Here is a 14,312-nt window from a genome sequence, read left to right as displayed (position 1 = left end):
ACAACTGCAAAAACAAAACACCCTATGTTTCACAGATACTGTTCTCCATCTTATGATGTGTCTTAAGACCAACTCAGGAAATAAGTTTACCATACCTCATTATCTACTACTGAAGAATCTTCAGGTTCAAAAACAGATTTGTTTGTATTGGTCTCATTTTCATTAGTAGTTGGGGTTGAAGTAACAGCTGGTATGTATTTTTTTGTGGGACAATTACCCACAGTAGTGGCTGACAGCTAAAAAAGAATTGGCAAAACTATTATGAGGTATTAAAGTAATAATATTATTTTCATAAAAGTAGTTAGTATACTTCTTCTCTAGATCTTTAGTGACATATTTAATCTGTTATTACTAGACCCCAAATGCCATCATCATCTGAAAATAACATATGAAAACATAGGTTAAAGTTGAAAAGTAATACTCAGGAACAACAAAAGCAATAGAAATCAAAATTCTGTATTCTTAACCTAACACTGTCACATATTCCTCTGGATATTATTTAGATTGGGGATAAAGGACAAAAGGATTAGATAATGTAGAAAAGGTAAGAGTTTTGAAAATAAACGATTTTATCAGAAACATATATCCTTTGGTATGTTTCCCTTTCTTCAAAAACAAAATATAGGGGCTGGGATGGTGGCTCTAAGGTAGAGCACTTGCCTAGCATGTGTGGAGGAACTTGGTTCGATCCTAAGCACCACATAAAAAATAAAATAAAGGTATTGTGTCAACCTACAACTAAAAAATAAATGTTTTTTTTTTTTAAAAATATATATATAGCTAAAAATAAAGCTAACCAATAAATTTTATGAAAATCTCAGAAAAGAATTATTATACCATTCCCATATCAATCCTATACCTGATTATCTGACATGACCAAATATAGCTTATTTTCTGTTCAAACTGAAAGAGCCATATTCAGTACTATTTAATAAACAAAAGCATATATATTTTATTTTTACAGAAAACTTATAATAAGGACAGATGCAGTGGCACATGCCTATAAAATCTCAGCAGCTAAAGAGGCTGAGGCAGGAGAATTACAAGTTCAAACCTAGCCTCTCAGCAACTTAACAAGGCCCTAAGCAACTTAGCAAGACCCTATTTCAAAATAAAATATAAAAAAGGACTGAAGATGTAGGTCAGTGGTTAAGTGCTCCTAAGTTCAATCCCTGGTACTGGAAAAGAAAACTTATGATGATTTAAAACCTTTATTATGTAATTCTAGGCCAATAAAATATGAAAATACTGGTTTATAACTGCAAAGTTCAAACCAGAATATTTTAATATAATAAACACTTAGAAGTAGTTATGTTCTGAATCAATGGCTTATTAGCCCAGTAAAAATGATTAATTCCCATGATTTCATAGTATATCCCAGCCCATTATTTCATCAATTTCATTAATTCTCAAATTAGTAGATATAAATCTGACACATCAGTACTAAAAAAAGGCAAAGAATATTATCAACTGACATTAGGTTTTTTTGGTTGTTGTTTTGTTCGGTTTTATTTTTCCAATACTGGGGATTGAGCCCAGGGCCTAGCGCTTGGTAGGCAAGCATTCCACCACTGAGCTACATTCCATCCCTAAACTTTAGGTTTTGAACACCCCTTTGCCTAAGTAAACTGAAAGAAATAATTCTTAATTACCTGCAGGTCAGGACATGCCTTTTGCAAAGCTTGAATTTTCTCTTGAATCTCAATCAGTTTCTTTCTTTCTTCCTGCAATTGTTTTAGCTCTCGCTGTTGTTGCTGTAGTTTAGCCTCATAAAATTTCTCTCTATAATTAAATTGACAATTAATTTGTAGACTCCCAATAAAAGTTGATGACAACATTAAGCAAAATAAAACAAAATACCTAGCCAAGAACTTTCTCTGTAACAAGCACTATATTTTTACTAAGTAAAAGCCAAAAGTTTTGCATACCTTGCCTTTTCATTTCCACCAGTATCTTTCTGTGTTTTGTTAGCATTTCCTCTAGTATTATTTGAATTTTGTTTGGTGTCTTCTTCTGCTGGGTAGAAGTCATCCAAATTTGATGTATTGGCAGAAGTAACCCCTTGAGCTGCATCATCATCCTTTTAAATAGCACAATTATATTAAAACATATCTTAGATATATCTTGATATCTAGAGACATTATCAGATTCACACCTTACCAAATGCACTAGATCATAAAATTTTACATAACACAAATTAATGCAATAGAGAAAACACAATAATTTTTATAGAAAACTGAAGTTCATTCTCAACCAATGGTGAGGAATGAATTCTAAGACTAAAACGAACACATTCAAAATATGTGTTACCAACTACTCAGTTGCTACAGTTTAAGTGTCTCCCCCAAGGGTTCAAGTACTGAAATTTAATCCCCACTATGAAGTATGTGAGAGTGAATACTAATCTCACTTTAGTGTTGAGAAGTGATTAGAATTAGATAGAGTTGCCAGGTAAAATCCCAATAACTAAATATTGGTGGGTTTATAGGAAAGGTGGAAAGACCAAAAGACACACATATGTGTTCCCTGTCACTTGCTATGTAACCCTCTGAATTGCCTACAGACTGTCAGATATGGGCTCTTAAACCTTCAGAACTATGAGCGAAATAAATCTATTTTTTTTCTATAAAGTTACCCAGCCTCAGGTATATCTATATAGTAACACAAGTGTAAGACAACCTAGTAATAACCAAAATTCTATTTTTTTTTTTGTACCAGGGATTTAACCCAGGGGCACTTAAGCACTGAGCCACATTCCCAGGCCTTTTTAAATATCTTTTAAATTTAGAGACAAGGTTTCATTGAGTTGCTTAGGACCTCACTAAGTTGCTGAGGCTGGCTTTGAACTTGCAATCCTCCGGCCTCAGCCTCTTGAGCTGCTGAGATTACAGGTGTGCGCCAACAAATTGTCTTTTCTCATCTTGACCAACAAAAGGTACAATTCTACTATTACTAGGAAGATATGAACTTTTTGTTTTTTTCCAGTAATTATGATGTTTGAGATAGGATATTCTCACTATATTTGTATTTACTGAAGAGGAAAGAGAGGAAATGGGATAATTTTTAAAGAGGGTCAGTGACAATGGATTTTGATTGTTTGAAATTGTTACTATAAAAATTTATCTATTATCAAGAGTTCCCAACTCCACTGATAATTTTTTTCTCCTCTTCATGTTCTGCAGAAAGCTAATCTTTGATACCTCAGCAACTTTGCATCAATCTAAACACTAACATAACCTATTAGTGATATTGATAGGAAGATGGAAAGAAACTGTATTGTAACTTCAGAAAAGGAGAAGCTGGATCACAAAGTATTTTTACAGAATAAAAAGTAGACAAACTAAAGCATGAGAAATAATGCAAAACAGAGCTTCCTGAAATTTCAGATGGTAGTATGAGGGTGCCTAAACAACTGAAATGATATGAACTACAGCATTAAAATAAAGCTGAAAAAGTAACACACATTTTAATATACAATGCATCATAGACTGAAAAACAAAAGATAACAATCTCTGGAGGCTTATTGATACATTAGGCTTCATTAAGGACTTACTCTAAGTTGTCCAGGATTTTAAATCAGAAAGACTAACAGTTTATATAAACATAATAACTACGTATGTTTAAACCTTCTCCTGTGTCCCTGAGAACCAGGATATAAATACAGGTATAAGAAAAGAGTACTAGTCAGGCCCAGCAACCAGCCAAGTGACTGCAGCTACACGCGCCGGCGGGGAACGCGGACCAGACCCACTAGGACAGGTCCGGCGGACGGCTGAGGGCTAGGCCCGTCCCCTCCCCCAGTGTCTGCAGGTAGGCGGGACTGTGAACACCAGCAGAGCGGGCCCAAAGCCTGCTGAGGGGCGGAACCGGCCCCTCCCCCAGTGCCTGCAAGCTAGGCGTTGCAAGCCACGGGCGGGTGGGTCAGGCCCAGCAACCAGCCAAGTGACTCCAGCTACACGCGCCGGCGGGGAACGTGGACCGGACCCACTAGGACAGGTCCGGTGGTCGGCTGAGGGCTAGGCCCGTCCCCTCCCCCAGTGTCTGCAGGTACGCGGGACTGTGAACACCAGCAGATAGGGCCCAAAGCCTGCTGAGGGGCGGAACCGGCCCCTCCCCCAGTGCCTGCAAGCTAGGCGAACCTGCAACCCATCGGGAGGTTAGGCCCAGCAACCTATGGAGTGACACAGGTGCCCCTGGCGCCTGCTGGGTAGGTGGACCTTTGACCGACCAGCAAAGCAGACCTAGGGCCTGCCAGCATGGTAGACGGATCACACTAAGTGGAGGAGGATCACAGCCACTACCTGCCCTGCAAGGGTGATTTTTCAACTATACAAGAGCAATATAAATAAATAGAGGGGGAAAATATCAAAGACACAACAATTTCACCAAGCAGAAAGAAACGCCAGCAGTATGAAACGACAAGGAAAGAAAGGACCACAGGCAATGCAGGTCAACCCAACTTTAGAAGAGGTAATAGCTGCAACAGATGGAATGTCAGATAGAGAGCTCAGGACATACATGCTTCAGATGATCTGGAGTCTCAAGGAAGACATGAGACAGCAAAATCAGACAATGAAAGATCACATTGACAAACAAATCCAGGAAGTAAAAGATCAATTTCACAGGGAGATAGAGGTAATAAAAAACAAACAAATAGAAATACTAGAAATGCAGGAAACAATAAACCAACTTAAAAACTCAATTGAGAATACTACCAGCAGAGTGGATCACTTAGAAGATAGAACATCAGACAATGAAGACAGAGTATTTCAACTTGAAAAGAACATAGATAGCTCAGCAAGTCTACTAAGAAACCATGAGCAGAACATTCAAGAGCTATGGGATAATATCAAAAGACCAAACTTAAGAGTCATTGGGATACAGGAAGGCACAGAGCTCCAAACCAAAGGATTAAGCAATCTATTCAGTGAAATAATACAAGAAAACTTCCCAGACTTGAAGAATGAGACAGAATCCCAAATCCTAGAAGCCTACAGGACGCCGAATGTGCAAAATCATAAGAGATCCACACCTAGACACATTATAATGAAGATGTCCAACATACAGAATAAGGAGAGAATTTTAAAAGCTACAAGGGAAAGGAAGCAGATTACATTTAGGGGTAAACCAATCAGAATAACAGCTGATCTCTCAACACAGACTCTAAAAGCTAGAAGATCCTGGAATAACATATTTCAAACGCTTAAAGAAAATGGATTCCAACCAAGAATCTTGTATCCGGCGAAATTAAGCTTCAGGTTAGAAGATGAAATTAAAACCTTCCACGATAAACAAAAGTTAAAAGAATTCGCAGCTAGAAAACCATCTCTTCAAAAAATCCTTGGCAAAACATTACAGGAAGAGGAAATGGAAAATAACATTGATAACCAACAATGGGAGGTAGGACAGTAAAGGGGGGAAAGTAGTCAAAGAGGATAACAAATCAGGTTTAGTAACATCAATAAACAAATATGGATAGAAGAACAAACCATATCTCAATAATAACCCTAAATGTTAATGGCTTAAACTCACCAATTAAGAGACACAGGCTAGTAGAATGGATCACAAAACAAGACCCAACAATATGCTGTCTACAGGAGACGCATTTGATAGGAAAAGATGTACATAGACTGAAGGTGAAAGGTTGGGAAAAATCATATCACTCATATGGACCACGGAAACAAGCAGGAGTGTCCATACTCATATCTAATAAAATAGATTTCAAGCCAAAGCTAATCAAAAGGGATAAAGAAGGACACTTCATACTGCTCAAGGGAACCATACACCAACAAGACATAACAATCATAAATATATATGCCCCAAATAATGGTGCAGCCGTGTTCATCAAGCAAACTCTTCTCAAGTTCAAGAGTCTAATAGACCACCATACAGTAATCATGGGAGACTTCAACACACCTCTCTCACCACTGGACAGATCTTCCAAACAAAAGTTGAATAAGGAAACTATAGAACTCAATAACACAATTAACAACCTAGACTTAATTGACATATATAGACTATACCACCCAACATCAAGTAGCTACACTTTTTTCTCAGCAGCACATGGAACCTTCTCAAAAATAGACCATATACTATGTCACAGGGCAACTCTTAGACAATACAAAGAGGTAGAGATAATACCATGCATCTTGTCAGATCATAATGGAATGAAACTGAAAATCAATGATAAAAGAAGAAAGGAAAAATCAAACATCACCTGGAGAATGAACAATAGGTTGCTGAGTGATCAATGGGTTTTAGAAGACATCAAGGAGGAAATTAAAAAATTCCTAGAGTTAAATGAAAACACAGACACAACATATCGGAATCTATGGGACACATTGAAAGCAGTTCTAAGAGGAAAATTCATTGCTTGGAGTTCATTCCTCAAAAAAAGAAAAAACCAACAAATAAATGATCTCATACTTCATCTCAAAATCCTAGAAAAAGAAGAGCAAAACAACAGCAAAAGAAGTAGAAGGCAAGAAATAATTAAAATCAGAGCTGAAATTAATGAAATTGAAACAAAAGAAACAATTGAAAAAGTTGACAAAACTAAAAGCTGGTTCTTTGAAAAAATAAATAAAATTGACAGACCCTTAGCCATGCTAACGAAGAGAAGAAGAGAGAGAACCCAAATTACTAGCATACGGGATGAAAAAGGCAATATCACAACAGACACTTCAGAAATATAGAAGATAATCAGAAATTACTTTGAATCCTTATACTCCAATAAAATAGAAGATAGTGAAGGCATAGATAAATTCCTTGAGTCTTATGATCTGCCCAGATTGAGCCAGGAGGATATAGACAACCTAAACAGACCAATAACAATAGAGGAAATAGAAGAAACCATCAAAAGACTACCAACTAAGAAAAGCCCAGAACCGGATGGGTATACAGCAGAGTTTTACAAAACCTTTAAAGAGGAACTAACACCAATACTTTTCAAACTATTTCAGGAAATAGAAAAAGAGGGAGAACTTCCAAATTCGTTCTACGAGGCCAACATCACCCTGATTCCGAAACCAGACAAAGACACTTCAAAGAAAGAAAACTACAGACCAATATCTCTAATGAACCTTGATGCAAAAATCCTCAATAAAATTCTGGCGAATCGGATTCAAATACATATCAAAAAAATTATACACCATGATCAAGTAGGATTCATCCCTGGTATGCAAGGTTGGTTCAATATACGGAAATCAATAAATGTTATCCACCACATCAATAGACTTAAAAATAAGAACCATATGATCATCTCGATTGATGCAGAAAAAGCTTTCGACAAAGTACAGCATCCCTTTATGCTCAAAACTCTAGAAAAATTAGGGATAACTGGATCATACCTCAACATTGTAAAAGCAATCTATGATAAGCCACAGGCCAGCATCATTCTGAATGGAGAAAAATTGAAGGCATTCCCTCTAAGATCTGGTACAAGACAGGGATGCCCTCTCTCACCACTTCTGTTCAACATAGTCCTCGAAACACTGGCCAGAGCAATTAGGCAGACGAAAGAAATTAAAGGCATAAAAATAGGAAAAGAAGAACTTAAATTATCACTATTTGCAGATGATATGATTCTATACCTAGCAGACCCAAAAGGGTCTACAAAGAAGCTATTAGAGCTAATAAATGAATTCAGCAAAGTGGCAGGATATAAGATCAACACGCATAAATCAAAGGCATTCCTGTATATCAGCGACAAATCCTCTGAAACGGAAATGAGGACAACTACTCCATTCACAATATCCCCCCAAAAAATAAAATACTTGGGAATTAACCTAACAAAAGAGGTGAAAGATTTATACAATGAAAATTACAGAACCCTAAAGAAAGACATAGAAGAAGACCTTAGAAGATGGAAAAATATACCCTGCTCATGGATAAGCAGAACTAACATCATCAAAATGGCGATATTACCAAAAGTCCTATATAAGTTCAATGCAATGCCAATCAAAATCCCAACAGCATATCTTGTAGAAATCGATAAAAGAATCATGAAATTCATATGGAATAATAAAAGACCCAGAATAGCAAAAACAATACTAAGCAGGAAGTGTGAATCAGGCGGTATAGCGATACCAGACTTCAAACTATACTACAGAGCAATAGTAACAAAAACAGCATGGTACTGGTACCAAAACAGGCGGGTGGACCAATGGTACAGAATAGAGGACACAGTAACCAATCCACAAAACTACAACTATCTTATTTTTGATAAAGGGGCTAAAAGCATGCAATGGAGGAAGGATAGCATCTTCAACAAATGGTGCTGGGAAAACTGGAAATCCATTTGCACCAAAATGAATCTGAATCCCTATCTCTCGCCGTGCACAAAAGTTAACTCAAAATGGATCAAGGAGCTTGATATTAAATCAGAGACACGGCATCTGATAGAAGAAAAAGTTGGTTATGATCTACACGCTGTGGGATCGGGCTTAAGTGTATTATGATTTGTAACAAAGAAACAAAAGAAAATGATGTGCATTTTTTTGAATGATGCATACCAAAGTATACAAATGCAAAGAAAAGACCTCATAATATATAATTTGTAAATCTGTGTAAAGAATTTGTGAATGAAAGTCAAGAGAGAGTTTACTAATAATGTATATTTTCTTTTAATGATGACAGCATACCCACTTTTTACTTGAAAATTCAAAGAAAGAAGCATTTCAAAAGAATAAAACATGAGTTTTTCACTCATGATGAAAACCATTTTTCTATACCTTTATTAATGTGGTTAATGTTAATGTTGTATCCTCCATAACTTTCAAGCTAAAACTCAATGAAAATAAATCATTCAGTATTTTACCAGAGATGTGAAAACTGCTGATATTACCCTAAGTTATAGATATTACAAACAAGTTTTTTGGCCAAAAATCATAACACTTTAGAGTCTCTAAAATATTTCTATAGTGATTAGATTACTAGAAAAAGTTTAACAATACATAACAGATGGAAAAGATAAAAAGGAATGATTTTAAAAGTCAACTCATTTTGGTCACTCTAGATAGATTATATCCATTCTAGTAAACTACAAAAGGCAAATAAATCTTTGGACCATATTTTTTAATAAAGAAGTATTATTACTTACACAATTACACATTCGTATATATGGACTACCTTTTACAATCTATGATTAGTAATTCCAACTTTGTGGTCGGCATGGTGGTGCACACCTGTAATCCCACCTACTCAGGAGGCCGAGATTGGGGGTCAGTGGTTTGAAGATAGCTTAGGCAAAACCCTGTCTCAAAAACTAAAAAAGCCAACAAAACAAAACAAAACAAAAATAGGCTGGGGGTGTAGCTCAGTGGTAGAGCACTTTCCTAACAGAAAATTCCTGGGTTCAACCACCAGCATTGACTGTGGGAAAAATAAAAATCCAACTTTAGTTGGCCTTACTAGGATAAAAGGGTTTTTCTTCTTTACCTCAAATGTGTTGAAATCTCAGGCTCTGGTATCAGGAAGTCTAAATTCTGGTCCTGAAATTTGTACAACATTGTGCAATTAAAACCTCTTCACAAGGACTCTAACTCTGGATTGACTTGTGACTATGGGCCAGTACTTTTTTGTGGGGGTGGTGGTAACTGGGAATTGAACCCAGGGACACTTAACCACTGAGCCACATCCCCAGCCCTTTTCTGTATTTTATTAGAGCCAGGGTCTCGCTAAGTTGCTGAGGCTGGCTTTGAGTTCACAATCCTCCTGTGGTCTCCGGAGCCACTGGGATTACATACATGTGCCACCACACTCAGCTTAGGTTCTTAATTCTTCCTGATGCTCAATTTCCTTATTACGAATGTAGACGATTTATTTCATAGAATTATATGAAGAATAATGTAATGATGTGTAGACTATAATTGCTTGATTTAATCCTTTACTATCCAAACCAAGATAGTTTTGAAAATGAAAGGAGAAACTTGATAATAATTATGCCAGAAAAGAGATAAATTGGGGTTTTCTCAGGCAAGCTAGAATATCCAGTTATAGTTAATATAATTTTCTTTGGTATAGAGGCTATAATAGATTTATGTGAATTCTAGTCTAGAGTAGGAACTTAAAAAATATCTTCCAAAACTGAGGAGTTTTGCTCTTCCTTTATCTCATCCTCTTTTCACTTGGTTATATATATAGCATGTCTCAGAAAATGAATTATAGCATATAACAAAAAAGTATGTCAAAAGGTCTTTGGGAAAAGACCCCATGCCCTGAAAATGGTAGGCTGGATTTGGGAGTGATTGCCAGTAGTGACTTAAAAACTCAAAATTTAGGTAATTCAAGACCATAGAGGATCAAAATACCCAGGAAGATACTAAGATTCAGGACAGCTTCTGTCTCCCATGCTAGGTGGGAACAGAAACAACATGGGTTGTCTTGACCTGAACTCTTACATATGGTGACTGAGTTTAGCTAGTCCAAATTGTGCTGTAACACATGTAATATACACGCCCAATTTTGAAGGCTTATCACAAAAACAATGTGGAATATTTCATTAATAATTTTTAATACTGACTACAGTTAAAGTGATAATATACCAGACTAAATAAAATTTATTATTACTTTTTAACTGTGGAAAAAAAACCTCTTCAATCTCTTTAATACCTATCTCATTTGGATGTTATAAAATCTACATAAGGCTAGTGTCATAGGCAAAAACAAAAACAAAATAGTCTGGTTTGTAAATAAAGCTATACTAGAAGACAACAATGCTTCTTTGTTTACATAAGGCTGCTTTTGCACTGAAAAGTTATGAAAGAGATTGTATACACTATAAAGACTGAAATACCTACTAATACCCCTCACAGATGTCTGAGGTATATCAGGTAAAATACTAAGCCTTGCATATAAGAAACAAAATTACAGTGGGGGATATAACTCAGGGGTACAGTGCTTTCTAGCATCTGTGAGGCCCTGGGTTAGATCTCTAGCACAAGAAAAGAGGAAAAAAATGCATACCAGTACAATTATACCAACATAATTATTAAACACATACACAAACTTTATAAAGACTGCACTATTTAGCAAACATGCAGTATTTACCTGCACCATAGCAACAAGATCTTGTAGCTGTCTAAGTTTCTGTTTTGCAGCCATAAGTCTATTAATCTTCTGTTCAAATTCTGCATCTTCTGGAGCCTCATCAACCAGACTGCTTCTATGACTAGACAATGAAGCTCCACTGACCCCCTCCTCTTCTGCTTCCTCCTCCTCTTCCTCATCATCTTCACCTTGTGTTACATGCATTCCCTGTTCTTCTCTATTGTATCGACAATCTATTAAAAACATGTATCATTCAAATCAATAATTTTAAAATAAACTTGAGTATTAAAAAAAAATCCTCTTCACAGAATAATATGGCAAAATTATCTGTAAATGCAGTCAATCATACCTAAAGGAGGCATGTTTAGAGCTCTAATATTGGCAGCAGATCTGTTGTTAATTTCACAATTAGAATTCACTGATCTCCCATCTCTATTATTAGAAACACACTGTGTATTACTATTACTATTTACTTCATTCCAGGTAGCAGCTACTTGTGGATTTCTGCAAGAAAGAAAACAACCTTAAGTTATTTAAGTTTTTAGTAAAACAGCTGCAAACTAAGAACACAATTAACTATTTTATTTAAGTTCAAACTAAATAATGTGCTTCTCTTTCCCATTAACTTTTTGCACCTATGTTATTAGGAAATTTGTGAAGAAAAACATCGAAAATCAAAATACACCTAAAAATATAAAAGTAGGAAAATGCTAAGTTAAATACTTCTTATGATTACTTGCATTTGACCTAACAGCAAATTTACTAAATTATTAAATAATTCCCTATTTTTCTTTATAGAGCAGGGATGATTATACTAATCAAAACAGTAGATTTGCAAGAAAAAAAGCTTAAATAAAAGGTAAATAGCAATTTATTAAGGTATTTTCTCCCCACACTGAAAATATTAGGTTTGAAAACCAAACCTAAATAAAGTTCTTACCGAATGTTAGTAACAGGTTCAGAATTTTCATGCTCAGAATCGTATTCTGACTCTTCAGTTTCTTCATCTTTTGTGTTTTCATTTACAGCATCTGTCATCATATCTGATGTTTGTTCATAATAATGGACTAATTCTCTTAATTCATTCAATCTCTTTCGAACTTCATTTAACTTCCTGATAAAAATATATAATATTAACACCCATCTTAACAGAACAAAACAAAACAAAAAGCCCTCACATTATTTTCATATAACAGCAGTCAGCACAAAAACATTTTATACCTAATCAAATACCTTGGGAATCTCATGAGTTTAATAAAGCAATAAGTTTAATCTCAAGTATGGTTCCCTCAAAAATCTCATGACTTTATTTTCTTGTGTTAGGAACAAATGCATAAAAAATCCATTTCAATTTAATTGTTCACTTTTAAGCAGGTATAAATGTTGACAGCCAAAAACTCATTGTCAAAAATACTAGGTTTCTTTATAAGAGTCAAAAGGATGAAGTATTATATTAAGTACTCAATTTAAATACTACTTCTCAGACAAATCAGCTATAGAGATATTATTGAGCATTTACAAAAGATTATCAACTAGTCTATACGTAGAGATCTATAAAATGCAGCTATTTTTACCAAAATTAAATTTGTTGAATTTTACAAAGTGCCAGGAACTATGCCAAGGTTTCTTAATTTTTAAAAATCTTTATAAATTGAAATGTCATATTGTATGCCATAAATACAATTACTATGTGTCAATTAAAAACTGTATTTTAAAAAGTTTAGTGTTATTAAATATTAACCCTATTTTGCAGATGCGAAAATAGCCTTAGTAATGATAAGTAATTTGTCCAGTGACATACCTTGTATGATATAATTTCAGACCTGAGCTCGATCATTTGAATATAGAAATATTTTAACTACAGTCCTAGCTATTTCTGATCCTTTCTTAAAAAACAAGAAAAACATCAGCTCACCGAAGTTACTTATTTTATAATGTCATAGTTCTCTTCAATTATTCATAAAATGCACATATAATAAATCCCTTTTTACCATCACACTTTAGTATGCTTATTAAATAACTTTAGTTTCTCCAAAATTTTTTAACACAAAGGGGAAAAAATGCCAAGTTTATCCCCATTATTTAATTCTAATTTATGTGAATAAGGATTATAAAAAATATTTTACTGTAGTTTTTCAGTTGGGTTCAGATGGCCTTCATTTTCATTCTCATTCTGAGGACCTAGAGAAGCGGCAGGATAAGGAACAGATGATACAAGGCTGCTGTTGGACTCTCCATTGACAACTGGTACCAAGCCTACAGGAACAGAGGGGGCTGAAACTGTACTTCTCTGATCTCCACTCCTCTGTGGAGAGGCTGAAGAAGGCACAACTATAAAAAAGAAAAAATTACCAGTTACCATAAACAAACAAGGCACCAAGCAACCCTTATTAATAATATGCTTAGAGATAGATCAAAAAGTAAACATCATTAACACTTTAAATTTTATAGTTAAATTTTTGAAACTTGAGTATATATTCAAGTAATTTGCTTATTAATATACTCCACAACCAAACACATCAAAATACACAAAGAAAATGCATTTTTATGTCTTTTACATTATAGTTACTGGGCAACTGGGGTTGGGGGGGTGGACAAGATAGACACTGATAAGAATCATGATGTTGTATTCTGGGAAAATAACTAGAAGAGTACTCTGCCAAACTTGGTTCTGGACTAAGTTAACAGGTCCCCTATGTATGATGTGGATTCATAATCTGCAAATCATAGGGTAGCCCTAACTAATTAGGTCTTATGAATACCAAGATTGAGCTTTATTCCAGGAGACAAAGTAAAAGTGCTAACATGACTGTGATACATCTATACCATGAAATGCTACCTGGAAACACCATTTTTTAACTAGATAAAAATCAATCCTCTAAAGTCTTTGAACTAATCTAATTAATTTTCTGTCCACATACATCAAAGATATTTTATGCCTCCATGGACAATTAATGAAGACATAATCTTTGCGCTTCTACTTCTATCACTTCAAAACTACTGTCAATTCTCTTAAAAGGACCATCATTGTTTACTACTCACTTAAATAACACAATTACTATAGCTGGGTTCTAGTAGTCTTTTTACTCTATTCCTTAACCTTTCTAACTGTTGGTGCTGCCCTCACACTATTTTCCAATGGGAAAAAATGACCCTTTAAAATCATTAGAAAGCACAGTACTACTTTCTTTATATATATAAAAGTGACCACAATGACATGAGCACAACTTTCAAATTTTAAGTTTTTCTTAGCTGTTTTCACC

At 35.1% G+C, this 14,312-nt stretch overlaps 1 protein-coding gene across 10 annotated transcripts in view; it reads right to left on the bottom strand.

The window, feature by feature from the left end:
- Window positions 1-14,312, bottom strand: part of Pcm1 (pericentriolar material 1) — a 95,218-nt gene that overhangs the window by 47,836 nt on the left and 33,070 nt on the right. For all 10 annotated transcript variants that reach the window (XM_026389421.2, XM_026389426.2, XM_026389427.2 and 7 more), the window contains 7 exons: window positions 13,176-13,380; window positions 11,990-12,163; window positions 11,399-11,553; window positions 11,050-11,282; window positions 1,929-2,080; window positions 1,653-1,782; window positions 96-236 (listed from right to left, as the gene is read on the bottom strand). In XM_026389421.2, the coding sequence (XP_026245206.2) occupies window positions 96-236; window positions 1,653-1,782; window positions 1,929-2,080; window positions 11,050-11,282; window positions 11,399-11,553; window positions 11,990-12,163; window positions 13,176-13,380 (1,190 nt within the window). The remainder of the gene's footprint in view (window positions 1-95; window positions 237-1,652; window positions 1,783-1,928; window positions 2,081-11,049; window positions 11,283-11,398; window positions 11,554-11,989; window positions 12,164-13,175; window positions 13,381-14,312) is intronic.

Source organism: Urocitellus parryii, chromosome 14 (genome assembly GCF_045843805.1).
Source record: "Urocitellus parryii isolate mUroPar1 chromosome 14, mUroPar1.hap1, whole genome shotgun sequence".
Lineage (NCBI taxonomy): Eukaryota > Metazoa > Chordata > Mammalia > Rodentia > Sciuridae > Urocitellus > Urocitellus parryii.
This window is presented reverse-complemented; position numbering and strand designations above follow the sequence as displayed.